Genomic DNA, 26854 nt, shown 5'->3' with positions numbered 1-26854 from the left:
TCCTGGCAGAAGGACACGGTGTATTCGAATGATAAGGAGCAACTCAGGACCTGCAATATGGCCGAGCTACGAGCAATTATCTGTTTAAAGAAAAGTCCTTCAATATCTTCAAATTTACGGTAGATTTTCCGAATTTTCTCATTTAATTTGATGTAATTTTAAGCCAACATTTTCACGAGAATTATGGAATGTTCTGAACACGCAAAGTTGCGTCCTTTCGATATCGATCAAGGAAATGGGCAAGATATGGCTACAAAAATTGCCCTTTTTATAAAGACAGCTAACTGTCCAGTAAAACAGAAGCGTAACAACAATTTCGTTTAATTTTTATTATTAAAAAATTTGTTATATTGCCTTTTTTATTGCTCATTTTGCGTGTGACCATTCCACTTGTCGTTGCCACTTTGCTGGTCGTTTTTTATAAATTTCTTTTTTGTTTTGGGAAATTTGTTAATTTTATTTTGTTTTCTTTTATTGTATTTTTATTTCTTTTATTGTATTTGTTATATTGCTTACGTAATTTCCATCGACAAGTAACACTATGCAACAAGTTTTTAACAGCAACCTAAAAGTTTCTAAATTCCCTTTCGATTTCCTTAACAAACCAAAATATATATTACAAATCAAATGTAATTAAATAATCTTGTAAATAAACTATTTAATGAATGTGTTGCATAGTGTAATTGGAGTTTTGTTATTGTTGTCCCTGTGTTACTGTTTAAAAGGAAACATAATTTGACTTGTTTGTTTTTTGTCTGTGTGTGTGTATTATATATAATAATAATAATAAGAAAAATAAAAATAAATATATATACAAAGTTTAGTTCGATATAATAAAATTAAAAACAAATAATATACAATAGTAAATAAAATAGTTATAGAAATGAGCTTAAAACATAAATAACAAATAAGTACAAAAACAAATATGAATTAACAATCAATCAAATTTACATATTGCATTTGGGCTAGCGAATTAACGCTCGCAACTCCTCAACTCATTAAATACATAATAATCATAATAATATTAATATTAATAATACATTATTCATTACCATCAACATTATCAAATGTTTACATTGATCTAATTTGACATATTTTCATGCAAATTTTCGTTACATTTCATTTCCTTACTCATTTGGATTTTTAGGGGCCTTTCATTTATTTCTTTGTTTGGGATTTGCCAAGACACTGAACTCTGGGCACGATTTTGAAAGCGATTCGTTGAATACACTGGCGCCCAATGAACAAAATAGGAGCTAAAGTTCCAACAGTCTCTACAGATATGCACAAATATATGAGAGTATCGAATGAAAACTATATATATATATATATATATATATATATATATATATATTAAAGAAACTTTAGATTAAAGCGACTGACATTTGAGCAATTTTCGACATTTTCGAGTATATCTCTAACTATCTCTCTTTCTGTGTTTGATCGTAAATTTGCTAAAGATTTGTATACATACTTACATATGCCTATTTCTTCTACATATAATCAGTTTCAAATGTAACATAACCTCAAATATGTGAAGCAAATTGTATATCGATTATTTATTGATCGTTTATCGATCTCATTACATCGCTTGAACGAACACTTGAGCAAATTTACAATTTTAACATTTCGAATTGAAGCAACATTTGCGCTGGCCAATAAATCAATCAATCCATCAATCAATCAATTCAATTCTTGGAAACATCTTATACAATACGTATACATACAATATAGCTTATAATAACACATCTCCGAATGTTGCATATCATAACAATTGGGGAAAATAATCACAGCTAAAAGGCAAGCATTAAAGTTTTACACAGATTTGTAGAAGAATTCAAGAATTCAACTCACTCTCTCTCTCTCTCTCTCTCTCTCTCCCTCTCTAGCAGCAAAATGCATCGTGCACAAAGTTTGGAGCCGGCTGTGTTCGTTGTTATTATAATAATTACTGTTATATGTTATCTATTATCAGTTATAGTTATGCATAATTATATACATCGGTTTGTTTCTCTTGTCGCTGTAGATATTGCCGTTTTTCTTATTGTTGTTTTTCTTGACTACGCATAATTATATCAATTTGTATAATATGTTTGTGTTTTTGTTTTGTTTTGTTTTGTTTTGCTTTTACATTTCATTAATTAGTTTATATTTATAGTATAGCACCGAGTACAAAAAATGATCAATAAACAGAGTTTTTTTTAATGTCTTCTTATTTTTTTCTTTCTCTTATCAACAATTTGCATTTATGTTTGTTTTGTGTTTGTTCTTTTTTCTCATTTTTCGTTTTTGCACTTGTTCACTTCTTTTTATAACGTTTTTAAATGCCTTGGCTCTTGCTTTGCTTATTTTTTGATTTTTTAAATTCTACTACTTATATAATGTAATAATTTCTGTTGCTTTCGCTTTCGTTTTCATTTCATTCAATTTTCTTCGTCGTCATTTACCTTCCCAAAAATTTTACATCGAACCTTCGCCGGATATCTAAAGGGAAAATCAAATTAATTTTGATTAGATTTGGCACTTTTTTAAAAATATAATTGTTGTTACATACCTGCGAATGCGAACTGTCGCTCTCCACCTGCTCGGAGTAGCAATGCTTATAGTTAAGATAGTCTAGAAGTCTTCTTGGTAATGGCAATGTCTGTATTAGATCCTTTCGTATAACCGCCTTTAGTATAACAAATCTGCAAGCGAGCCGAGCGACAAACTCAGAGTCAAATAAAACAGATATAATTATTAATATGGAGCTCACCTGCACATATGCTGCAAGCTTTGTACATGCTTAAATCTAGATACTGGATTGGTTAATTGCACTCGCATTGGTCCATGTTCCGGCCGACGATGCAGAAAGAACAAATATCTGTGTGCCAATATGAATATATATATATATATATATATATTAATATAATCATATAAGTGTACATTGTCCATTATATATTAATATAATCATATAAGTGTACATTGTCCATTGAGTTTTAATATGTACCTGCCGCTGCGTGAATGCTCGACTGCCTTCTCAATGAACTCGGTTATAGTTTGGGATTTGAACTTGGCATACGAGCCAAACGAGAATGTGCCTAAACATTTGAGAAGAGAGAGAGAGGGAGAGAAAGATAATAATAACGTAAAACACAAATGGATAAACACATTAACTTACCCTGATCCTGTTCGATGCGTACGTGACGCACGCAGTTGTTTAGCTTGAAGCTCAACGAGAATATATAATGATCATCGGAGCTGTCGCGCACTATAAACGAGCCATCCGGCTCATTGGAGAGCACCTTCTCGGCTGCCTCGCTGGACAGGGGGCCCCAATACCAGCCATACTGTTGAAATCGATACGATATTTAATATAATAAAAGAATAAAAAAGTAAAATTGCAGCAAGTGCGCAACTTACGTCTTTGACTTTCTCAATGCTTGAGGTAAACTGCAGCGCACGAGGCTCTTGAGCTGCGGCACTCTTCTTCTGCTCCTGCTCCGGCTCCGTTTCGGCGGCATCAATGGCATAAGCTGGCGAGTGTACAAATCGGATCAGATTAAATGGGTTTTGGGGTATTCGGTGGCATTTTTGATATATTTTTGACTCACCCTTTTTTGGCAATGGCGGCAACGCTCGAGATTGAAATTTCTTACGCAGATCGGCACTCGGCTCGATACGATTGAGACAATTGTTCATCACCTCCTCCACATCCGTTGCAGCATTCACCGCACAACTGGCTGCTGTTGTTGTTGCCGTTACAGCATTGCCATTGACATTGGTATTGGCATTGGTGGCAGCCGACGCCGCCGCTGCAGTGACAGCTGCTGCTGTTGCCGCTTGCGCATTACTACGACAGCGATTGCTGTGATTGTTGCTGCGACGAAAGCGAAAAATGCTGCAGAACTTTTGCTTGAGATTTAGCGAGAATTGTGACTTCTTTTCCGTTTGCAGCAGTTGCTTGTTGTTTGGCGGTTGCAGCTGCAGCTGTTGCTGCTGCTGTTGTTGGTGTTGCTCCGGCAGCAACTTGTCCGATGAGGTGGCTGCTCCAGAGCCTTGCCCTGATCCCGCTGATGTTGCAGCTGGCTGCTGTTGTTGTTGCTGTTGCTGTGCATAGTTGCTGGCATTGTTGATGTTGTTGATGTTATTGTTGTTATTATTGTTAAGCTTATCATTGTCGATATTGTGTTTGTTTTGTTTGCTCAGATATTTTGAGGCGCTATCCCCACCAACGCCAGCACCATAGCCACTTGCTCGCGTACTGCTGCGCGTCCTTGCCGTTGTTGTTGTTGTATTTGTTGTGTTTGTTGTATTTGTTGTATTGGTGGTATTTGTCGAGACGCTCCAAATTGTCTCATTGCTCGATTTGACGCCCAAAGCTTTTGGTGCCGAGGCGATGCTTGTTGCTGCTGTCGCTGCTGATGTTGTTATTGTTGTTGCTGTTGTTGTTGCAAGCAATTTGTTGGCGCCGCTGCTCCACGACGTCTTGCCGGCATCGGAGTAGAGCGTGTGATAGAATTGCTTCACTTCGTCGAGCGTCATATGCAACGGTTCCGCTTCGCCACTGTGGACCACCGGCGTCCGATATTTGCCATGCTTGCCACTCGCCTTATCGCCCCCATCGTCGCTGGTTTCCGCTGCTGCAGCGCCCGCTGCATAGCGCTGTTTACGCTTATTGCGTTTATTCCGTCTGCTGCTGGCTGCCTTGTGATATGACGTTGCAGTCTGCTTGCTGGACACATCCGTTTGCTGTTGCTTCTCGAGCAGCTGCTGCTGTTGCTGTTGCTTCTCCAGTTGCTGCTGCTGCTGCTGCTGTTGCTCCAGCTGTTGTTGCTTCTCCAGTTGCTGTTCGATCATGTCGACGGGAAATGCATAAATATCCGAATCGATGGGCACATTGTAGAAATCGGAGATTTCTCGTGTGAAGAGCGCATCATGCGACATCGCCTGAGTGATGAATATCGAATCATCCGGCTTATTGGCCGACGAGACGTTCAGCGAGTTGTGCGAGCTGCTCAGACGACTGTTTAGCGAGTTGCGCGAATTGGGACGCTGACCGTGCTGATAATGCTGATGGTGCTGATGTGGAGGAGGATGATGACTATGATGATGATTATGATTATGATGATGATGATGGTGTGGATGATGATAGTGCGATGCATGGTGCGCATGATGATAATGACAGTGGCTGGTATGTCCCAATGGGCTATACAACAATTGACGTCGCTGCAAACTGCTGTTATCCTGTGACGATTGCTGTTGCTGCTGCTGTTGCTGCTGCTGTGGCAGCTGCTGCTGCGTCTGCGTCGATTGCATTGCTGGCTGTCTGCTCCGTGCACCATAGTACAAATCATAGTCGTGTATCTCGGAGAGACCGGCACTGTTGAAGCGCTGCTGTGCCGCTGCCGCCTTGGCGCTGGCAATGCTATCCTGTTCCGTGGGTATTGCCTTAAAGTAGCGCGTATGATCGTGATAATAGGGACATAGTGTTTGCTTGATTTTGATTATTGAGACGGGCGGCGGTGGCGATGGCAGCGATGGCGAACAGCTGCTCGGCTCTGACGGCGCCTCATCATCTTCATCATCATCATCATCATCATCATCATCATCGTTGTCGTTGTCATCGTCGTCATCGTCCTCATCGAGCAGATCGATGCTGTTGCCCAGCGAGCTGCTGATAATATTATTGGGCTCATCATATATGTTGTCCGTATGACTGTTTAATATGGAATCACTGGAATACAGATGCTTATTGATTGCATACGAATCCTTGAGCGTGCGCTCCTGATGCTCCGCATGTGTGCTGTTGTGTTGGCTGACAACGAGAGCAGCGGCAGCGGTTACAGCAGCCGTTGCATCGCCGCTGCCCAACAATTTGCTGTGCGTCTCCACCACCATTGGTTTGGCGAGCAGCAGGACCAGCTCCTGATTGGCTGTGCCGCTCGCAACAGCCGCACTAACCATGGTCACATCATCCTTGAGATGCTCGAACGATGACTGCGATGAGGTCCAGCGACGCAGACTGTTTACAATATTTTTCGAAATGGAGCGCACAAGTGTTGTTTGGGGCGAGTCCTGGAATTCCGGTGGCGGATCAATCGGTGCCAGTGGCCCCTTTTTTAACGTATTAAAATTCTCCGCACTCATGCCGCCCTCCGAGCAATTATCCAGTGAATCAAATTGCGACACCTCGCCATCGCTCTCCACCATCTGCGGGGAATCACAGAACAACAACAATAACAAGAAGGAAACAAAAAGAGAGAAAAGATAAAGTGAGAAACGTAGCAAACGCTGAAGAAGAAGACTCTCACCTCAATCTCAAACTTGCACATGCCAATCCGATAGGAATCACCGCTGGATATGGAGCTGTTGGTGGTAAGTGGAACGCCACTGTCATCGCTCAGCGATGCGGCCGCATTCAATTCAATGCTATTGGCACTGACCAACTCATGATCACGCTGTGTTCCCGGCTGCGTTGGTGGCATCATGCTGCTAAAGCTATCGCTGCTGCAAATGCTAACAGCCACGGCGTTGCTGGTGATGATGCTGCTGCTGCTGTTGTTGCTGTTGTTGGTGGTGTTGGTGGTGCTGTTGCTGTGACTGCTGCTGTTGCTGTTGCCATTGCACATTTGATTGTGATTGAGACTTTGATTTTGGTTACCGTTTGAGTTGTTGCTCTCCTTAAGCTTAATGGACGATTCCATGTTCTGTATATGCGCGTCTGTGTGTGTGTGAGTGTGTGTGTGTGTGTATGTGTGTGTGTGTGTATGTGTGTGTGTGTGTGTGTGCGAGATGAAGAGAGAGATAGATAGAGAGAGCGAAGAGACAGAGAGAAACAGACAGACAGACCGACAGACCGACAGAGATAGAGAAAGGGAGAGAGGGAAAGAGAGGGAAAGAGAGAGAAAGAGAGAGAGAGAGTGTGTGTGTGTGTCTGTGTGCGTGTGCTGCAAGTAAAATTAATTGATTATTAGTTAAATATATAAGTGATGGATCAGCTGAGCATAGCTGCAAAGCTTCTCAATCAAAAATAGATAATCAAAAAAAAACCCAAACAAAAACCGAATAGATTCACACATTATTTAAATAGCTTCTGTGTGACATTTTTAAGCTGATCCTATTCACCTTTCAGGAATTGCAATTTTCTGATTGAACATAGAATTTGAAAAAATATCACCTGCCTTAAATCATCGTTTTGATCTTTTTATTACTGATTTTGTTTTAAAATGCAACTGTTGATTATTTGAAATATTCAATTATTAAAAAAAATATATATATATATAAATATTAGATATATTTATATAATTAGTTTGTTGTATAGAAAATCACATCTAATAATAGAGCACAATATGCCGGTTCACGCATAGATTGAACCGGTCTGGTTGGGGATTCGGTTTAGTTCGGTTCGGGGTTCGGTTCGGAGTTCGGTTCGGGTTGATGTATGTTTTGTTGGTGTCGTCGTTAGTTGTGTATTGACAATCATTGCTTTGATGATTAATTGATAAATTGATTAATTGATGACACACTGCGCATCGCGGCACACATCACATGACCTTTAGGGTGCGGCGACGTTGTTGTTGCTGCTGCTGCTGTTGTTGTTATTGCTGCTGCTGCTGCTGCGAATGCACCGATTTGAAGGTCAATGACAGTTGCGTGCGCCTTAATTTCACATAACGCCCACCACCCACCGCCCACCTCAAGCATAAGCGTTTTGCCAGCATTTGCTTGTGCGCAGAAATTGTCGCCAATTTAGTAGTAGATTTTGGGCGTAGATTTTTGCTACCTTTTTTTTATTATATTTGTGCTAGGAAATACGCTGATACCGTTGCAAGCAATTTAAAAGTGCGCACACACACACACACACACATACATGCTTGCATGCAAATCCACCCACACGTATATTAACAGAATACCAAAACATTTGAGTGCGTAAAAAATGATGCGCTGTGTGTACTACACACACATACACACACACCCACACATAGGTACACACATACACACACATAGGCACACACGCAAACACATACACAGGCGTAGCACCGCCCAGCAGTATCAGACCCAAAGGAGTAGCCGGAAAATGCGACGCTACTGCGCTGCCGCTGTCGACGTCAACGCCTCGTCGTCGTTGTTGTTTTCGTAGTAAGTCGTGCGCTGTAGTAATTTTTTTATGATAGCTAAATGCCGCTGCCGCTATTTTAATGCGAATGCACTTTGCTTGTGTATTTTGGAAGAGTGAACTCACTCACTGAGAGAGAGCGAGATAGAGATAACAAATATTCTTATTAGAATTTTTGTCACTTTGTATATACACAACTGGCCACACACACATACAGATACGCAACGACGCAGCAGCAGCAGTTTACATATACGTAACACCTTTGCTTAATTCAATTATTGCTCTCCTAACGACACACACACACTAATACACATACGCACATTAGTATATTTATACGTGTGTCGCACAAATACACACACACACACATAGAGAGACGCACGCACACAAGCAAAATGCATTAGCATTCATTACAATTCGACGGCGCATACAATTTTCATTGCACTTGCCTTGCTCTGGGCTCTCTCTGGCCTGGCCTGGCTGCGATTGCTCTCTCCAACGCCTACAGATCGCACTTTTTGTTTAACACGCGCACTTTGTTAATGAACACATATTGATTGCTTGCATTTGCACACATTGCAATTGTTTTTCGGCTGCTGCTTTCAATTTCAGCATTATTTAATTCGTCCCAAAACTCCGACGTCGTTTCAGCGTCGTTTCCACTGTGCCCAGCGCACAAATGCCAAAAATCCCAAACATAATTCACTGCAACGAAATACTAAAAACGAAAAATACCAAATGATATCGATTTGTGGGTCCCATATTTATCGTAAACGGGTTGATTTCGACATTTTTGTTGTTATCGATAGCTACCGGCACTGCTTGCATTGCTCTAAAATTCAAATATAAAATATTGAAATAATTTAAGACACGAGCATACTTTTAGTTTTGCAATCTATACTTTATCGACTTTTCAAAATTCACACCAATCAAAAATAGATCCTTTTTAGCTTATGTGTTAGAAGAAACCAAATAAAAAAAAAATGAGCTAATTGGCTCCTATAAATGCAAACTGATCTCAAGTGGAGTGTCTGTCGTCTGCCTGTTTAGGGCATCATGCGGAGGGCACCATCCAGACGAATGACCTCGCCGTTGAGCAACGGATTCTCGTAGATGGCCTGCACTAGATGGGCGTACTCGCTGGGCTCGCCCAGACGCTGTGGGAACGGTATCGACTTGGCCAAAAATGTGCGCACTTTGTCTGGCAGTGCCGCCAACATTGGCGTATTGAATAGGCCCGGCGCAATCGTACAGATCCTGATGCCCTGCGTGCTCAAATCGCGTGCAATGGGCAGCGTCATGCCAACAACGGCGGCCTTCGACGCCGAATATGCCGCCTGACCAATCTGGCCATCGAATGCGGCCACCGATGCTGTATTCACAATGACGCCACGCTGCCCATCCTTATTGGGTGCATTGGCGCCCATCAGTCCAGCGGACAGGCGGATCACATTGAACGAGCCAACGGTATTCACATTGATCACCCGCTGGAAATCCTCCAGCTTATGCGCCACATTCTTGTTGAAGTTGTAGGTCTTCACGGCGGTCGCTGTGCCGGCACAGTTAACTGTCAGATCGAGACGTCCGAACTTCTGTTTGGCCAATTCGAGAGCGGCGGTCACATCCTCCTCGGAGGTAACATTAACCGGGGCAAACACGACATTGTCGCCCAGCTCCTTGGCCACATCGTTGCCCTTGGACGATGGCAGATCGGCGAGCACAACGCTGGCGCCCTGCTTGGCCAAACGCTCGACGGTGGCACGGCCCAAACCGGAGGCGCCACCGGTCACCAGGGAGACAACGTTCTGCAAAACAATAAACGATAATCAATGATTATCTCTCTCTCTTTCTATCTGTCTCTGTGCAAATGCCTATTTATATCTGACTAAAGGGTATCTCAAAAGTAAGACACTATCGACTGGTGCATACACAAATTTATATATATATTTATTTATTTTTATTTTTTCTTATTACTTGTTAATTATTGTGTAACGATAACGCGGCGCGTGAAAACTTTGAATAGTGCAAAGTACACCTATCATGTATACCGTATACGGTATACTGTATACAATTATTCTTAGCAGACAATGATCGGTCCCAATTGGACTTTGTACCCGGGCACAGACAGATCACAGACAAAAAATGCACAGTGCACATTATAAGCAAATGTGTTGCTTACTGTATGTTGTTATTTATTATTATGTGTGTAGCTTACCTTGAGCATATTGAAGTTTTTCGGAAAACTGATTAAGCAACTGCAACGATATCGGGAAGACTGGCGCCTGGCAGCTGGTTCAGAGGTAGAAAACACCGGTTGCTGCTCTGACGACGAGGGCCGTTGAATAACTATCGATAGATAACTATGCAACAATATATCGATGCGTTAGCAATAATGCACAATAGATTCGATTTGAATTTCATTTTCATTTTTTATAACTGTGTATACATATTAATTGCAATTAGCGCAAAGTCAGAAGAGGAGTGGAAAATGCAATCGACCATTATTGCGATTTCTAAATTCAAATAATGTATAATAAATAACATTATAAGGCATTCGTGTAATTTATTTAGGACGTTGAAATCACTTTTTGGTAAGGAAGAAGTGATGCTCTTTGCCGGTCTGTCTGAATCCAAAATAAGCAGAACATTTCCTCATACTAATTAATTGATTATTATATAAATTTCGGATGTATTATTGAGCTGTGTTATAAGCTGCAAACCTAGCTCGAGCTATTTTCATTTTAATTTAATCGATTGTGTAATTTCCTACAACCATGTGGTGGATGCATATCTGGTCACATCTAAACCAACAACAGGCAGCAAGCGAGTTTTAAAAAACGTGCTCAAGAAGTTGATTCTGTGAACTATAAACTTGGCTACAAAAAAATGGGCAAAAAGGTGGCCGTAGTGGCCAATGTGACTAAAAAACCAAAGATGTCGCCAAAACCAAATAAAAGGGAAGGTTCTCCGATCAAAAATCCGAAGAAGAACCGCAAGGAACAGGCCAAAATCCAGCGCCAAAATGGAACAGATGAAAAAGAAAATGTTGAAAATGTTGCGACGCCGGCCAAGAAACGAAAACTGACTGGGAATGATGAGAATCAGAAAGATGAGAAAGATGATGAGCTTAATAAAAAACTGCAGACATCCAGTATCAATAAGGCGATCTTTGGCATTTTCAAAAAGTTGCAAGAACCGAACGTAAATAAAAATGCAGCAAGGCCCATTAACGAAATGATTGCTCTGCTCACAGACGAGAGCAATGCGGACATGGTGAGTAAAGTTGCTATTTTAAGAATAATCAATTAATAAAATATTACTTTTATTTTTGCACACACAGCGTACGGCAACCTGTGCATATGCGCTTAAGCGTTTGGTGCGCTGCACTGGCGCCGATGACATGGATGCCGTCGCCTTAAATGCCAGTTATATCAATGGCATTGTTAGCCAGGTGTCTGGCCTCAAGCCTATCGAGCTGCTCGATGTGCTGAAGCGCGAGCTGAAGGTAAACAGCCAGCAAAAGGGCAAAGAGGAATCGTTGGCCGGTGTCGGTCATTTGATCACATCGTATGCCATAATTAAGAGTCCATATTTTGAGCCACCAGCGCCAGAGTTAGTCGATGCCATTTATCCCATACTCGTGGCACATTTGAAGGGACGCGACTATCTGGTAGCCATGTCCATCGACATTATGGCCGAATCCTTCAAGCAGGTACGCCCACAACTACTATATCCAATAAAAATGTGCATATATCAAATGTGGAATTGTATATTTAAAACAGGTTGACGCTGACATCTTTGAGTCGCATGTGTGGCCGTTGCTGCAGCCGAAACTGAGTGCATCCATCGCTAAGCAGACCCTGCATAGCTGCGATCTTTTGTTGGCCGTACACTTGAACTATTCGGCGGTGCTGACGCTCAAGAAGTTGAAGTCGATCCTGTGGCAGACGCAGCAGTCGCAATATGCACAGCTCTTTGAGCTCTATCTGAACAGCGCCAGCATGCAAAGCGATGGCGTCTACGAACGTCTGGGCAAGTTTCTGGCAAGCAACGCTAATGGCGGCGAGCAGCTGCTCACCGCCTGGCAGCAACATATTGTGGCACAGCTGCCGGTAAAGCGTATCGGCGCCAAGTGCTACATTGTGCAAACGCTCACGCATATTCTGCTGCACTACGATGATGATGATGGCGGCAAGCGCAACGATGCGCAGTTGGAGCAGCTGTTTGGCACGGAACCCTTGGTTAGCATGCTGCTGCAGGAGCTGGCGTCGGCAAAGCAACGCCCAAAGAAATCGAAAATATGCAAGTCGGCCGAGCTGCAGCTACGTGGCATTTGCCACAAATTTGAGAAGGCATTGCTCATCAGCTTCAAGCACAAGTTGAAGCAGCAGTCGAACAAGTTGCACATACTGCGTGCGCTACTGCAGCAGCAACTACAACTGGACAATGTGACGCAAACGCCGCGATTCACCCAGCAACTGCTCGGCCAGCTGGACGAGGCCGGACGGACGATGATGTACGAGTTCTATCGCGAGCAGCTCATCAGTCAGGCAGAGAATTTGGGTAAATCGCATCGGGAGTACTGCCTCAACCAGATGCACCAGCTGCAGCTGGAGTTTAGCAAGCGTAGCGATCAGCTCGATTTTCTGCTTCACGCCGCCGTCTTCCACTTGGATGCCGAGCAGAAGCCGTGCGATGGCGGGCAGCTGGCAGCACAGTTCAGTCGCCAGACGGCGTCTCGCTGTGAGGAGGTGCTGTTCAGCTGCGTAATGCATAAACTGGGCTCCGGCTCCGAACAGTTGGCCACGCTGAATGGACTACTGCGAGGGCTGCTACGACAGCTGGCGAAGCATATGTCAAAACCGGACTTTGAGTCGAAGTTGCGCTCGAAACTAGTGCCGGACTTTCAACAGGTGTGGCCAGCGATTAGTGTCGTTGTGAATGCAAAGGCCGCCGCCAAAGATATGACAACGCTTGCCCTTGTATTCGATGCGCTAGTCCTGTCCCTGGCACTGGCCATGTTCATGCCCAGTTGCAGCATTACTCCCGAACTTGTCACCGACATTTTAATCTGCAAGCAAAATGCGCTCGATCCGAAGCCATGCAAGGAGAACAAGAATAATTCATTGGTAAGTCTGCCAGCAAACAGCAATTTCTTTATTATTTATCAACATTAATAAATAAACATTTTTATTTTGTTTTATATTGCAGTCGGAATCGGAGCCCTGCTGGCAGGAAGTTCTCACAGATGTGCTGCTGCAGTTGTTGCTGCAAACGGGTCACTTTTGGCGTTCATTTGTGAATAACATATTCGGTGCACTGATGCCCCATCTTGGCAGCGACAATCTTGGCCAGATGCTGGACAATCTGGATATGACACAGAATCCGCTGGGCATCAAAGACGGCGAGCAGGACGATGTTGAAGACGAAGATGAAGATGAGGAGATGGAGACCGATGAGGATGAGGACAATGAACCAGCAAGCGCTGAGAAGCAGGATAAGGATGAAAAAGATGAGGACGAGGAAGAGGACGACGATGAAGATAATGATGATGAGGAGAACGAGGACGCGGATGATGCGGATGATGATGAGTACGATGATGCAACAAATTTGGATCAGATACGTGAAAATGTTCGCCTCGCACTGCTCAACGATGACAACGATGAGGATAACGATGCGAGCAGCGTCGATTGGAACGATGTGAGCGAAGAGCAGGGCGATCGTCTGAATCGGGCACTGGAAACCGCCTTTCACGCCTTCAAACCGAAGGGTCAAAGCAAATCCAAGTCCAAACGCCAAACCAAATCGGAGCGCATCAACAGCACTACACTGCTGCACTTTCGCATCCGGGTGCTTGATCTGGTCGAACAGTTTGTGATCGCTCGACCGCAGCTGGAGTTTGTCGTGGACGCACTGAGCCGTGTCTATCATGTCTATCACATTAGCTGCACCGATGACAAGCTAAAATCATTGTCGCAGACCAGCATCAAGTTGCTGCAACGCCTGATCACCATCAAGACAACTGGCTCGCCAGCGAACAAGTCAACCATTGTGGACAGCATTGAGACGTTGATGGTTCTGAAATCGCCGAAAAACGCCGAACATGCGCCAAACGAATCGAACCTGTGGCGCAACAAATGCATCGCCTATCTCTTCACCCAGTTCGATGGGACAGAACTGAGCAGCGCCGCCGTCGAACCGCTACTGCAAAAATATCTAAATAACTCGCTGGTGGCCAGCTTTGGTACGTTGTTCGGCACGCAGTGGGATGGCATTGCTTCAGTTGCCATAAGCATCAGCAGACTGATGCTGACAAATGAGCTGAGCAATGTGCGACGCAAACAATATTTAGATCTGCTGCTCAAACACATCCGTCGCATTCAGAACGCTTTGGCCAATGACAGCAAGGCAGCCAAAGAGTTGACCACCAAATTGAACGAATACCAGCCAACTGGCGCATCTGATCGCAAACTGCATAAGAAGCTGCTCGCTAAGCTGCAAAAGTATTCTTAAGGGGTGCAGTATGTGTGGGAGGGGGTTCCAATTGTGTCTACTGTTCAGAAGTAAATGCAGTGAAAAAATAAACAAACAAAAAATTCAGAAATAAAACCACAAGTTGCCTTCAATTGTTGTTCATTCTTTTATTTTTATTTATCCAATTCCTCGCTATAACTATTTGCAAATGAATATTACTGCATAATATAGTTTCATATAAATATATAAATTCAAATTGTTCGCAACGAGTTAGACAGAGAGAGAATGAGAGCAGCATATTTTTCTTCCATTCTTCCACTTGTTTAGGTGTATATGTATAACTCAGCTTATAAAATATTAATTTGAAAAGGATACGGAAAGTAACAAGAAATTAAAACCTATAATATAGACATAGAACTGGTTTTTACAGATAATACATAACATTAAATGTTACATTTGCATCACATTAGTTTAAGATATATCAACCAATACTGAAGATAAGCAAAAATTTAACATTTGCATGTTTTTCAAATTAGTTAGCATAAAAACAAAAAAAATTCTTAAATCTAATAGTTTTTATATTTATTTTATTTTTATCTTATCTCAACTGTATATAGAAATCCATGAACTGCATATACACATATGTACATATATCGGAGCGGACTCAATTATCCGAAAAGTAGACTTTCTGCTTCAGCGTGTTGGCAACAATGGGCACCATCATCTGTTTATTGTCGCCTCGTTGCGTGCTCACTTTCCCGATGACATAGGTCAGAATGTCCAGCAAATGTTCGCTGCAATAGATGGGATTTTAATCGAGATACGATTGATGACTGATTAACTGATTGATTGATTGATTGACTTACGTGGCGGCCTTCCGTTCAACCGTATCGCATAACGTTTGAATGAACCAACTGCCCTTAACGCTGTGACGCAGCGCAACAAAGCGCGCCACTGTTGACATGGCCAACACCATATTGGCTTGTTGGATGGGTGACTCCGTTCTCGCATTCACTATACACTACAAAATGAGGGGAGCATAGAATTAGAATACATCTCTGAAAATGTGTGTCTGTAATAAGTGATCCTCAATTTTTGAGTAGAGTAGGTTAATATGTAAATAAACATATGAATAGTCGAAGAGAAGTCGGGAAGAGGTCTATGACCGAATCATGCGAATATTATTACCGTTTGATTCAAATCTTCTTTTTGCTGGCAGGCCTGAATGATGAGCAACTTGGGCTTGTCGTGCAGATCCCGGTTGCCACAGAGTACATTCTGTATATCAACGATGCTCAGTGCAATGCTGTTCGCACCATAGACGGCACCCTCGAATCCGTGCGACAATATGCAGACAATTACCGAGTCGCGCAGCTGCGAACGCGAGCACGCGCTGCGAATGTGATCGAGCAGCTCCCAATGGTCGACGTTGTCGTGCGCCTCCACTTGGTAGCCGAGTCCCGAAAATACGTCGGTCAGCCGCTCCTTATCCTTGTCGGTGCCATTGCGATCGCTTAGCTTTACGGTTGGCAGCAGGTGCTGCAAACAAAAATATCGCTTTAATATATTTGACATTCTTATTATACATCGATATCGATTCGTGATACTTACGCGCACATCCTCGCCGACATCGCGATGGAATCTCTGCTGATTGATTATGAGCATAATGCCGGCATTTTTGCGTCGCACCTGAAGCGCATTTGGGCAGCGATCCAACGCAGCAGTGGGAGCATTAGCAGCGGCATCACTTTCAACAGCAACTGCATCTTTTTCTTCCTTTGCGACTGCTTCCACTGGAAGTGTATTGTCTGCTGCCTGCGTCGCTGCACCGCTGTTGACCGTTTCGATGAGCAGCGTGGCAAGGGACTTCAGATCATTGAATTTAAAGTATTCGATGAGCAGTTGGACATCGCTGCCCACCGCATTGATGTCGCCCAGTCGCAAATGGCGATGCGTCAGCCAGTCAAGCAGAAAGATCTCCAAATAGTCAGCATCATAGAAGTGCAGTGGCTCATTGTTCTGTTTATGGCGCGTCAGTTTCTCATTCAAGTCGAGAATGAGTCGTCCGCTTTGGGTGATCGTTAGCTGTTCGCAGATGTGATACATGGCCTTGAGCAGCGGATGTATATGGAGCGCCAGTTCGCGGACGTGTGGCAAATAGTGAAGACGCAACTCCGGCCAATTGAGGCCTAATTTACGCAACGCCTGGCGTGCATCGATGATGCAGAGCGCCTCAATCAGATGGCCGCGCCAATGTGTGGGATTCGCATTCAGGGCATATTGATGCAACAGATCGCTGTGCATCTGCTCCGATTGGGGCGAACGCATCAGAGCCAGCAGCTTCTGCAATATGTATGTCGCGTGTCCATGCGAATCGCCAAACAGCAGAAATGCCAGCGACACCTACGAATCAAAAATGATAATTCGAATTTCAACCAGTTCACGTTTGGACCAGACCTTTTGGGCAATGTGAAGATCGCGTTCCAAATAGGGCAGATCATCGATATGTATGTTTTTCAGCACATCCTCCATTTTCGTGCCCGGAGAGTTCCAATAAAAATAAATGCAAAAAAACTAACTAATCGACAACTATATTACACACTCACACAGACACAACTTTGGTACACAAAAAAAAATTTAATTATTAAGAAGCGTAAATTTTATTTAGTTGTCAGCATTATTAAAAAAACCTGAGCAAAAACAATATCAATATTTACACAAGATCAGCACAATGTGAACTTTCCCTAAATAATCATCACAGCATCAGGTCACACTATTTATCGATAGCATTTATTCATTGCACGGTATTTTCTATAAGCTTAAAAGAAATTAACATCGCGAATGCACACGTGCGTTGTAGCAGGACAAATTTTCCAAAAAGCAAATTGACATACTTAAATTTGTTGAAAAGGAGCTCACCAATTTTCTCGAGAAATGAAAATAAAGTTTGGTGAAGTATTATGTACAAGGTAATATAATTAAGTGCTTTTGCTGCCCACCCATATATATATCAATTCGAAAACATATTTTGTAGATAGATACAAAAATTCCCGATTAAATTTTTATTCGTTCAAAGGGCGACGCAAATCGAATTTTGAGCTTTTCATATGATGAAATTGGGCATTTATTGATTTGGTTGGAAAATATATACAAGGTTGTTATTAACAAATGGTAGAAAAGGAAAAATTTTATTTTGGCGGCATTAATGGAGATGACGAAAATTATGAATAACTCAATTTTTTATCGCGATTGTTGTGTCCGCAACAACTCTGCCATCAATCGACAACTTCACCACACTTGCGCGATGCAGCAACAGTTGAGTGCACAACATATTCACAAATTGCAAACTGGATTTGGTAATGAATATATATAATTTAATTAATGTATATTTGCACTTATACAAAAGAAAGAAAAAAAGAAACAAAAACATGCACTGCCGAAGGCAGTTCTAAATATATATATAAAAATTGCTTTAAAGAATTACTACCGGCAGCAATAAACCTAAAGCTAACTCACCACACGTGCACGCATCCCTGGTTTCAGTTCAGGTCATACGGTTGCAATTTTCACAAATCATTCAAGTAGATATTGTTGAATTGTTAACAACGCTCATGTTGAGTTTTTAATTATTTAATGTATTTGTTATTCTGTCTATGAGCAAAAGAGAGAGAAAGGGACAGACATACAGAGGCCAGGGCCACAGAGTCAGAGAGCGACAGCTTGCATATATTGTATAAAAAAAACCAAAGAAATTATATTTCTTATACATATGTACATATATACTGCACATACATACGGTATAATACATATATATATACATATATGTATATATGCATAGATAAATGTTAAATGTATATGTGCTTTTTGTGTGTTCGCACATATTGCGCTATAGTCATGTATATGTGTATGCCTGTATATGTATATGTATGTGTATATATGCCTTCACATATCTGAAATACATATGTATATGCATATCTATTCACCTACTGTACCACTTCATTATGTAAGCCAGCGGGAACTCTACGACGCCAAACAAGCAAAGCAAAACAAAAAAAAACCAAAAAAAAAAAAAATTAAAAACAAATGCAAAACGAAAAGAAAAATAACCAACGACAAACCAAAAATATAACCAAGAAATCAAAATTGAACAGAAATGTTATAAATCATTAATAACTGTAATTTGTAATGTTCCGTAACCACAAACCACGCCCACACGCTGAAACGTAAGAGAAATTGTTCCAAATGCCTAGCACAAAAAACAAATTTTTTCCAAATTCTTCAAAACGAAATCCATGTTATCGTTTTCGTTTTTTTAGTCACACGAGAACTGCTCGTGCATTCGACTGCCACGCCCACCTCCCAAATGCAAAAGCAAAAAAAAAAAAACAATTATTGCACAGCAATGACAAAAAGAAAGCAAATCTAAAAAATAACATGGATTTATTTTTTCCCGACAAAACCAACAAAAGGGTTATGTACATACTACAAACATGCGTATGCATGTTTTTCTCTCACACAAACACACACTCACATTTGTATATACAGTGCACTTATGCATAGTAAATACCCTGCACAGCGGCCATTTGCTGAACCATTGGTTCTTTTTGTTTTTCTTAATTGTCGCTCGTGTGTCATGCGGGGCGTCGCATTTCACACATACACTCGTATAAATACAGACAATTTATATATAGACAATAACTTTCGCCCAGCGTGGCCCAACAGTTTTAAAGCTAACAACGAGAACAACAGAGGCAAAGTGTAATTTCATAAAATAACATCATTTCTAATGTACATATGTAAATTTTCATTGTTTTTTCTTTTTTGATGTACATTCTTAGCAAATGCCCGTCACACGCACACGCATGCTTACGCATACATGTCGGCCTGTACACATGTTTGCTTGCATTTGTGTATGGATGTGTGTGTGTGTATGTCACACACTTGCGTCCTATGCTCAGCCAATGCGCGCAAGCGAGACAACATGACAGGTTAGCCACACTTAAAACGCTCGACAGCGTCGCATTCAGCCTTCTCTTTTGAGTATGTGTGTGTCTGTGTGTGTGTGTGCCTGTTTGCATGCGTGCGAGTGAACGTTGGTAAGGCTAACGAATTTTTGCGAATTATGTTATGTACAACAACAGTAAATTGTGTTAAACGTGCAATGTGGAAGTACATACATGTATAATACATACATACATACGTATACATACACACAAATACAAACTGACGTTTATTGTACAGACATAACATCGTACGTTAACATTTCGCTGTTATATGCACACATATAAAGCATTCAATGATAAACAAAATATAGCGATATGATTTCAAAAAGCAGCACAATAAATGTATGTGTGTGTGTACGTATGTCTGTTTTATGCATTTAATGCACATTTACAATTTTATGCTTGCCAGGCCATCGACAGCAACAAGTGTGTGCATTAAATGTTGCTCGCAACATTTTCGGTGCGCTGCTTTGCTGTTAACAGCGCTCTGTTATGAGCCAAGTGAAAGGAAATTGAGAATCGTGTATAGATATATATGTATATATACATGCCTCTATATACGTATGATGCATGCGTGTGCGTGTTTGTTTTTACAGAGCCTTCGATTGTTTTGTTTTGTTTTTATTTCGTATATAAAATGGCCCACCCACTCTCAGCAACATGCTGCACGCGATATGATATGTTAGCAACATGTAACTATGCCGCACTGTGGTTAACAGTCGTGTGAATCTTTATGCATATGTGTTCGTTCAGTTCATATACCATATATATATATATATATATATATATATGTATTTACATATGTGTGAAATATGACCCCAGTCTTTGGCTAAAACCCAACGAAATCTTTTTCCAGCATTTTTGGTTCGTTTCGAGTAAGAAACTCAAAATGTCCTCTGTGGTTAGCGAAACGCCGCTAATTAACTTAGCGGAGGACCTTGAAGATGGCGAGATCGACGACAAAGATGATGATGATGTTGAGGAGCAGCAACAACAACAAACGCCACAAAAGCCATCGGGTTTAGTAGCTGGCGTTTCTACTAATGATGAAGTCCAATTTGTTGGCATTGAGCAGCCGCCAATTCACGACGATGGCGTCATATTCCTGGGCATGTCCAGCGAAACGGCAACCGGCGGCCCATCATCAAATGCTAACAGCAACAATAACAAATCGAAGAAACCTCGGCCACTCGAAGGTAAACAATTACATCAGCAGCAATTACCAACAGCAATTTCCACTTGGATACGTTATTTACTCATCTCTCATTTCTACTCCTCCAACTGATTCCTTTGTCTGCCATACGCACACACACACACACGCACATACAGATGATCATGCGGTGAGCATTGAGAATGCCATTGCCAAGGCGCTCAAAAAGGGTGGAATTGAGCCGCCGCTGCCCAAACTGAACACAAGCAACAACAGTGACGCAGACAGCGCTGCTAACGTCGCTATAATCGGTGACAACAGCAGTGCCACTGTCACAAGCAGCGATGCGGCATTACAGCCGGCTCCAAGCCGCAGCAGTCGTCGACGCAAGCGCAAAAAGGAACGCGAACGCGAGCAAAAGAAAGATAAGGAGCATCAGGTCAGTTATGATCCTCCCCTCTGCTTGAGCTGGACAGTGAAGAAAGCTTGAATTTTTCTATTGATTTTGTTTGCTAAAGTTAAGATTTGATTATATATTCATAAAGACTTAACTTAGCCATCCAATAATTTTAAATGGGCCAAGGACATCAGTATAGGGCTGAGGATAGAAGATAGAAGAGCGTAAGCTCTAAGATCAAGGAACAAATTAACAATTGCATAGCTATATCAATTGGACGGTCTCAGAACTTCCATCTTCCTTCAGTCAATATAGTTAGTAGAATATTCAGTAAAGTTCCTTTCGCATTGGTTTATTAGGACTGCCACGGACCGTGTCAAATGGTTAACTACATTTTCTGGAATCATTCAAATCAGCTCAATTTGATTGCTAAAAGAATCCATATTAAATGAACTTAAAAAGCAGTTATTGTCTTCACAACTATTTTACTGTCCACATAAATACTCAAAAATATACAAAATGCATATAGAATGTGTTTAGTATTTGGTAATTACTCATGGATGGAATCATTCTCTAATCGAGCCAAGATTTTAAAATTCATGATGATATTGGATATAATAGAAATAGAGCTGCATTATATGCCATATGGCTTTGCCTACAAATATGATTTGATATCAATAGAATGCGATTGTTTTGTCTATCAACTGGTTATATATATTTTATGGATATTTATATTATTTTTATAGAAACGTGCACGACGCGATTCAATGGACGACATTGATGGCGCTGCCGGCAGCAATGAGCTTGATATGGATGAGTATGAAATGATGAATGTGCGTGGCGGCAGTCCGCCGCCGGGTGGTGTTGCTGCCACCACTGCCGCAACGGTGAATAGTGTTGGTGGCAATCGTTATGGGATCGGCGATTGGCGGGGAATGGGATTGGGTAAGGATGCTGGCGTTGGCGTTCTCGGCGGCTATGATGCGCAGCCGGATATATACAGTAGCCATGATTCGTATTCGGAGGAGGAGTCACAGAATGCGAACGTCATCGCTGCCGTCGACGCTGCCCAGCGACATCGCCAGCGGCGCGAACGCGAGAAGGAGACGCGTGCCGGACGCAAGCGACGCGATCGTGATCGCGACAGAGATCGCGAACGGGATCGTGACATGGATCGACGTCACGATGGTGGTGGTGGATTAGGAGGCGGCGGTGGAGGTGGAGGAGGAGGCAACAGCGGCAGCAACAAGCGCAATCGACGCGATTCAATTGATGAGAAGATGCGCGAACCGCGCAAATTGGAATTGTGCAAATTCTATTTGAAGGATTGCTGTGCGAAGCGGGACAAGTGCAGCTATATGCACAAGGAGTTCCCATGCAAATACTACTATCTGGGCATGGAGTGCTATGACGGCGACGATTGTCTCTTCCATCACGGCGAACCGTTGACCGAGCAGCTGCATAACATTCTGCTCAAGCACATGGAGACAGCGCCCAAGGAGATCCTTGGCGATTTCAAGCGCATCTCGCGCGACGTCGCGCTCACCCAGATGACGCGACGCCACGAACAGCTGTGCGAACAGTATAAAGTGGATAGCAGCTGGACAACGTTGCCCGGCGCTGGCGTTAATCGCCTGCAGGAGCAACAGCATGCGGCAGCAGCGAAAGCAGCCGTCCAGGCGGCCAATCAAGTGGCCGCCATTGCCGCGGCAAATGCGGCTGCTGTTGCTGCTGCTGCAGCTGCAGCTGGTGTTAATGCGACGGCGATACCATCGCTGCTGGACATCGTCATCAAGCCGCCAACGAATCTGGCGGCGCTGGGCGATGCCAAGCCTGAGAAAAAGCGCAAATCGCGCTGGGCGGAAAAAGCGGCAGCGGCGGCGGGTAAAGCAACAAATGCTACGACTCCGATTGGAGCAGCAGCTGTCCCACCAACAGCAATAGCTGCCACATCAAATCCGAGTCCGGTTGGAGTTACTAACACTGCCACTAAGCCGCTGCCCGCCCACTTGGATCTGCTGAATCTGACGCGGGTTCTGAGCGTGGAGCACATGGCCAAGCTGAATAAGCTGGGCATCACTAATCTGGAGCAGATGCAGCAGGTGCCATTCGGCCAGCTAACCAAAGTGGGTCTCACACTGCTCGAAATTGGTGAGATCCAGCGCAAGGTCGAGGAGGCCAAGCCGCAGGACCAAGCAGCACAAGCAACTGGTGCATGTGCAAGTGGAGCAGCAAAAGGAGCAGCAGTTGCAGCCAGCAGCACAGCTGAGACGACAGTCAAGTAAGCATTGCATTTATATCTTTCTTCCATTTTCTAACTGGGCATTTGCACTCCTCTCAGAGCTGCTGCTACTTTGGAAAAGGAGGCAGTGTCGACTGTGGGCGGCGCCAGCATCAACTCAAATAGCAACAGCAGCAGTAATCACGGCATGGTCCTCATGGTCGACTACACGCAATATCTAAAGGATGCCCAATGCAATCTCCTGCACGGTAACGATCCCCGTAAGTCTACAACTTATTTAGAATCTTTCAGAGTACAGATGAGTCTTAATTAATCCGGCCTCGAATTTTAAAAGTATTCCAGTGCAATTTAGTGTGAGTCTGTTTATTGTTTGGTCAACTTGGTTCAGTTGTGATTAATTAATGTTAATCCGTAAAAACTATACATTTAAATTGTCAAATGGATATTTTGGGTTACTTTCTAATTTCTTAATTTGTAAGTATTCAACTTGAAATTAATCTCCGAAAACAATCCAATATATCACACAATATTCGTTGCATATATATATGTGCATAGTTCGTTTTACGATTATAGTTCTATTGTTCGGCTTGTTTTTCCTCTAAGCAAACTTTCGAGTTCAGTTAACAGTGCCATGTTATTTGGCATTTAACATAATCGTGCGCTGTTAAGCATATATAACATAAGTGTTAATAGCTAATCTGTTAACTAAATGTTAATGAACCATTAATTTTACAGTAGACGATGATCGGGAGGAGGATGATGAGCAGCTGGTCATCGATGATGGCAACGATGAGGATGAGGAGGATTCCGATGCGGATGCGAAGGCAAAGAAGTCATCGAAACGTCCCAATGAAAACGATGAGGACGCGGAGGAGGAGGGGGAGAACCAGTCTGACCAGGAGGATACTAAGCATAAAGTTAAGGAGGAGGAGACGCCGCCACTGCCGTCCGTTTTCGATTTACCCACCTTTATGAGCAATATGCAGGGCCAAAAGCCAGCAACAACAACACCAACCGTTTCTGGAGGCGGAATCGAAACGAGTTCGAGTGCTGGATCCTTCAGTAAGCTGCTGTTTGGTGATAAAAACGAAACGGATATCATACGCAATCCGTTCAAGGCTGAAGCCGATGACAGCAGCGACGATTACAATAATTACACGAACAATCACAATCCCAGCAGCAACAACAACAGCAGCACCAACATCAGCAATGGGCCGCATTCAAATTCCGATTCGCGTTCCTTGACGCCAATACCAACGCCGGAACCGGGCTCACAGTCACCCAAGGGATTCGACCTTGACGACGACCAACTGCAACTGCTGGAACTGCAACTAAAGCAGGAGCCAATAGCCATCCAACGATCGGGTGAATCGATCTATGTACGCAGCACCATGTACGACTACGATGCGGACAAGGCGGCCATGGAGGATGAGCGTTGCAGTGAGGCGAAACGTAAACGGGATCGCGACATCGATATGCGTCTGCTCCTCGAGCCGATGAAGCATTATTTGCCAGCGAGGGAGATCGATGCGGCGATATTCTCGCACGTACCGATCCGTTGGCGTATGGACGAGGTGCTCGTCGAACCGGCCTGCTATGCCCAGTTGCGTCAGGGTGCCTCGCACAAACAACAGCACGAGTTGCGTGATCCTCGACTGCGTCGCATTCTCGGCATCGCCGAACTATCGACTACAGATGACCCAGTGGCTGCTGCCGGCGGCAGTAGTCAGAGTAGCCAGAGCGGCGCCGCTGGCAGCGGCAGCAGCACCCAATTGAGTAGCAGTAGTGGCTCAGGCTATGCAAGGGAGCGAGGCGAACGCAAGACAAGTAACTGCATCTCATCGCCGGATGCACACAACATGATGCATGAGTCCACGCCCAGTTCACCACCGCCACCACCAATGCAGTCGGTGGCAGCAGAAGCAGCAGCAACAACAACAGTAGCAGTAGCATCCACAGCAGCAGTAGGAGCAGCTGCCTCGAAGGATCCCCGTCGCACGGATCCGCGACGTGATCCGCGACGTGCTCATTTAAATGTTGTTGCCAGCAGCACTGTTAACAGCAGCGCTAACAGTTCCACAACAGCAGCAGCAACTGGCACTGTTAACGATAGCAGCCGTCAAATAGCAGAGATCCGAAATCTGTTGCAGATCTCCAATTGGTACAAGAATTTGGGGAGCAACAATAAGATCATGGTGAATCAACAGCTGGCACTGGTATTCACCGAACTTAAGAAATTCCACCAGCAGCAAGAGTCGCCCAACAAGATATTCGATGTGAATTTCATTGTCAGCAATCAGACGCTGCAACAGATCTTTGCGAAGCTGCACATCTACATCGATGACAATGGCCTCGTCGTCCAGCTGCCCGAGGAACCGCCCCAGAATGTTGTTGGCAATGTTGGCAACGTTGGCGTTGGCCCCATCGTTGTGCCCATGCTGCCGAATATGTCGCAACCGCCGCCAAATTTGGTGCAAATGCAACTGTTACGTCAGCCGCCGCCAAATGTGAATCGCATGATGGCCATGGGGATGGGCATGGCCTCGTTTAATCAACCGCCTCCTCAACAGTTGCAACAACAGCAGCAGCAACAACAACAACTACGCGCAAATAGCATTTTGGGGATGCCGCCAAATGTGGGCAATATGAATGTTATGGGCGTGATGAATAATAATCCATTTAATCCGTTCGCTGGCGCCAATAATCTGAATAACATGAGCAATCTTAATCAGATGAATAATCTTAATATGAATAACATGAACAATATGAATAACATGAGTAACATGAATAACATGAATAACATGAATAACATGAACAACATGAACAACATGAATAACATGAATAACATGAATAACAACATGAATAACATGAACAACATGAATAACATGAATATGAATAATATGGGCGTACCATTCAATGGCGGCGGACCGCCCGGCTTTAAGAATTTTGGTGGGCCAAATGGTAATAATGGCGGCAACCAGAATCATGGCCGTCATTTTGTTGGCGGTAATAATCGCAATCGCGGCGGCGGCATTAATCGCAATCGTAACAACAACTAATAAACAACCACAAAACTGAAGAAATTAATGCTCCACATAGATGTAAATGAATGCGCCTCACCCGCCCCCCGACCCCTAAATTATCGCCCGGCACCCCCCTTCACCTCTACCCACCCCTCCGTTTCTACACTCAAAGACTGTAGCAATCTATTTTATGACAAGTGTCGAGCGGAATCCTCAGTCCCCAGCGCCCCCCTCCCCCCCAACATTAAAAAAATAAAACAAAAAGAAAATATGAATAGGACACAAATGTTACATTTGTAAAGCTTTATCGGTTTTTTGCTATTTGAGCTACTTGAGAAAATCGGATTTTGACTGCTATGTAACTGTAATTATATATAATTGTTTTTTTTTTCTTATATCTATATATATATTTAAGAATACATATTTAAATATTCATATATCTATTAAACACATATAGGCTACTTTCTTTC

At 43.0% G+C, this 26854-nt stretch overlaps 5 protein-coding genes across 5 annotated transcripts; 2 read left to right on the top strand and 3 right to left on the bottom strand.

Moving 5' to 3' along the window:
• Positions 1–2109: 2109 nt before the first annotated feature.
• On the bottom strand, positions 2110–6752 carry LOC6565879 (myosin-G heavy chain). The gene is made up of 8 exons (XM_043216160.1): positions 6294–6752; positions 3594–6192; positions 3403–3515; positions 3161–3329; positions 2990–3080; positions 2756–2863; positions 2555–2687; positions 2110–2484 (listed from the first exon to the last, which is right to left on the bottom strand). The coding sequence occupies exons 1-8, from the start codon at positions 6684–6686 to the stop codon at positions 2461–2463; spliced, it is 3630 nt and encodes a 1209-aa protein (XP_043072095.1). The 5' UTR covers positions 6687–6752; the 3' UTR covers positions 2110–2460.
• Positions 6753–8975: 2223 nt separating this feature from the next.
• Positions 8976–10431, bottom strand: LOC6565878 (3-hydroxyacyl-CoA dehydrogenase type-2). Its single transcript, XM_001992461.2, has 2 exons — positions 10311–10431; positions 8976–9900 (listed from the first exon to the last, which is right to left on the bottom strand). The coding sequence occupies exons 1-2, from the start codon at positions 10317–10319 to the stop codon at positions 9142–9144; spliced, it is 768 nt and encodes a 255-aa protein (XP_001992497.1). The 5' UTR covers positions 10320–10431; the 3' UTR covers positions 8976–9141.
• A 457-nt stretch (positions 10432–10888) lies between these two features.
• LOC6565877 (myb-binding protein 1A) lies at positions 10889–14721 on the top strand. The gene is made up of 4 exons (XM_001992460.2): positions 10889–11368; positions 11436–11807; positions 11878–13224; positions 13307–14721. Exons 1-4 carry the CDS (start codon positions 10982–10984, stop codon positions 14606–14608), a joined length of 3408 nt encoding a protein of 1135 aa, XP_001992496.1. The 5' UTR covers positions 10889–10981; the 3' UTR covers positions 14609–14721.
• LOC6565876 (caspase-8) lies at positions 14717–17322 on the bottom strand. The gene is made up of 5 exons (XM_001992459.2): positions 17027–17322; positions 16181–16972; positions 15758–16108; positions 15436–15590; positions 14717–15363 (listed from the first exon to the last, which is right to left on the bottom strand). Exons 1-5 carry the CDS (start codon positions 17099–17101, stop codon positions 15234–15236), a joined length of 1503 nt encoding a protein of 500 aa, XP_001992495.1. The 5' UTR covers positions 17102–17322; the 3' UTR covers positions 14717–15233.
• Positions 17323–18180: 858 nt separating this feature from the next.
• LOC6565851 (protein suppressor of sable) lies at positions 18181–26420 on the top strand. Its single transcript, XM_001992458.3, has 6 exons — positions 18181–18300; positions 20429–20768; positions 20902–21161; positions 21866–23400; positions 23461–23621; positions 24097–26420. The coding sequence occupies exons 1-6, from the start codon at positions 18223–18225 to the stop codon at positions 26418–26420; spliced, it is 4698 nt and encodes a 1565-aa protein (XP_001992494.3). The 5' UTR covers positions 18181–18222.
• Positions 26421–26854: the final 434 nt, after the last annotated feature.

Source organism: Drosophila grimshawi, unplaced genomic scaffold, assembly GCF_018153295.1.
Source record: "Drosophila grimshawi isolate 15287-2541.00 unplaced genomic scaffold, ASM1815329v1 contig_848, whole genome shotgun sequence".
Lineage (NCBI taxonomy): Eukaryota > Metazoa > Arthropoda > Insecta > Diptera > Drosophilidae > Drosophila > Drosophila grimshawi.
This window is presented reverse-complemented; position numbering and strand designations above follow the sequence as displayed.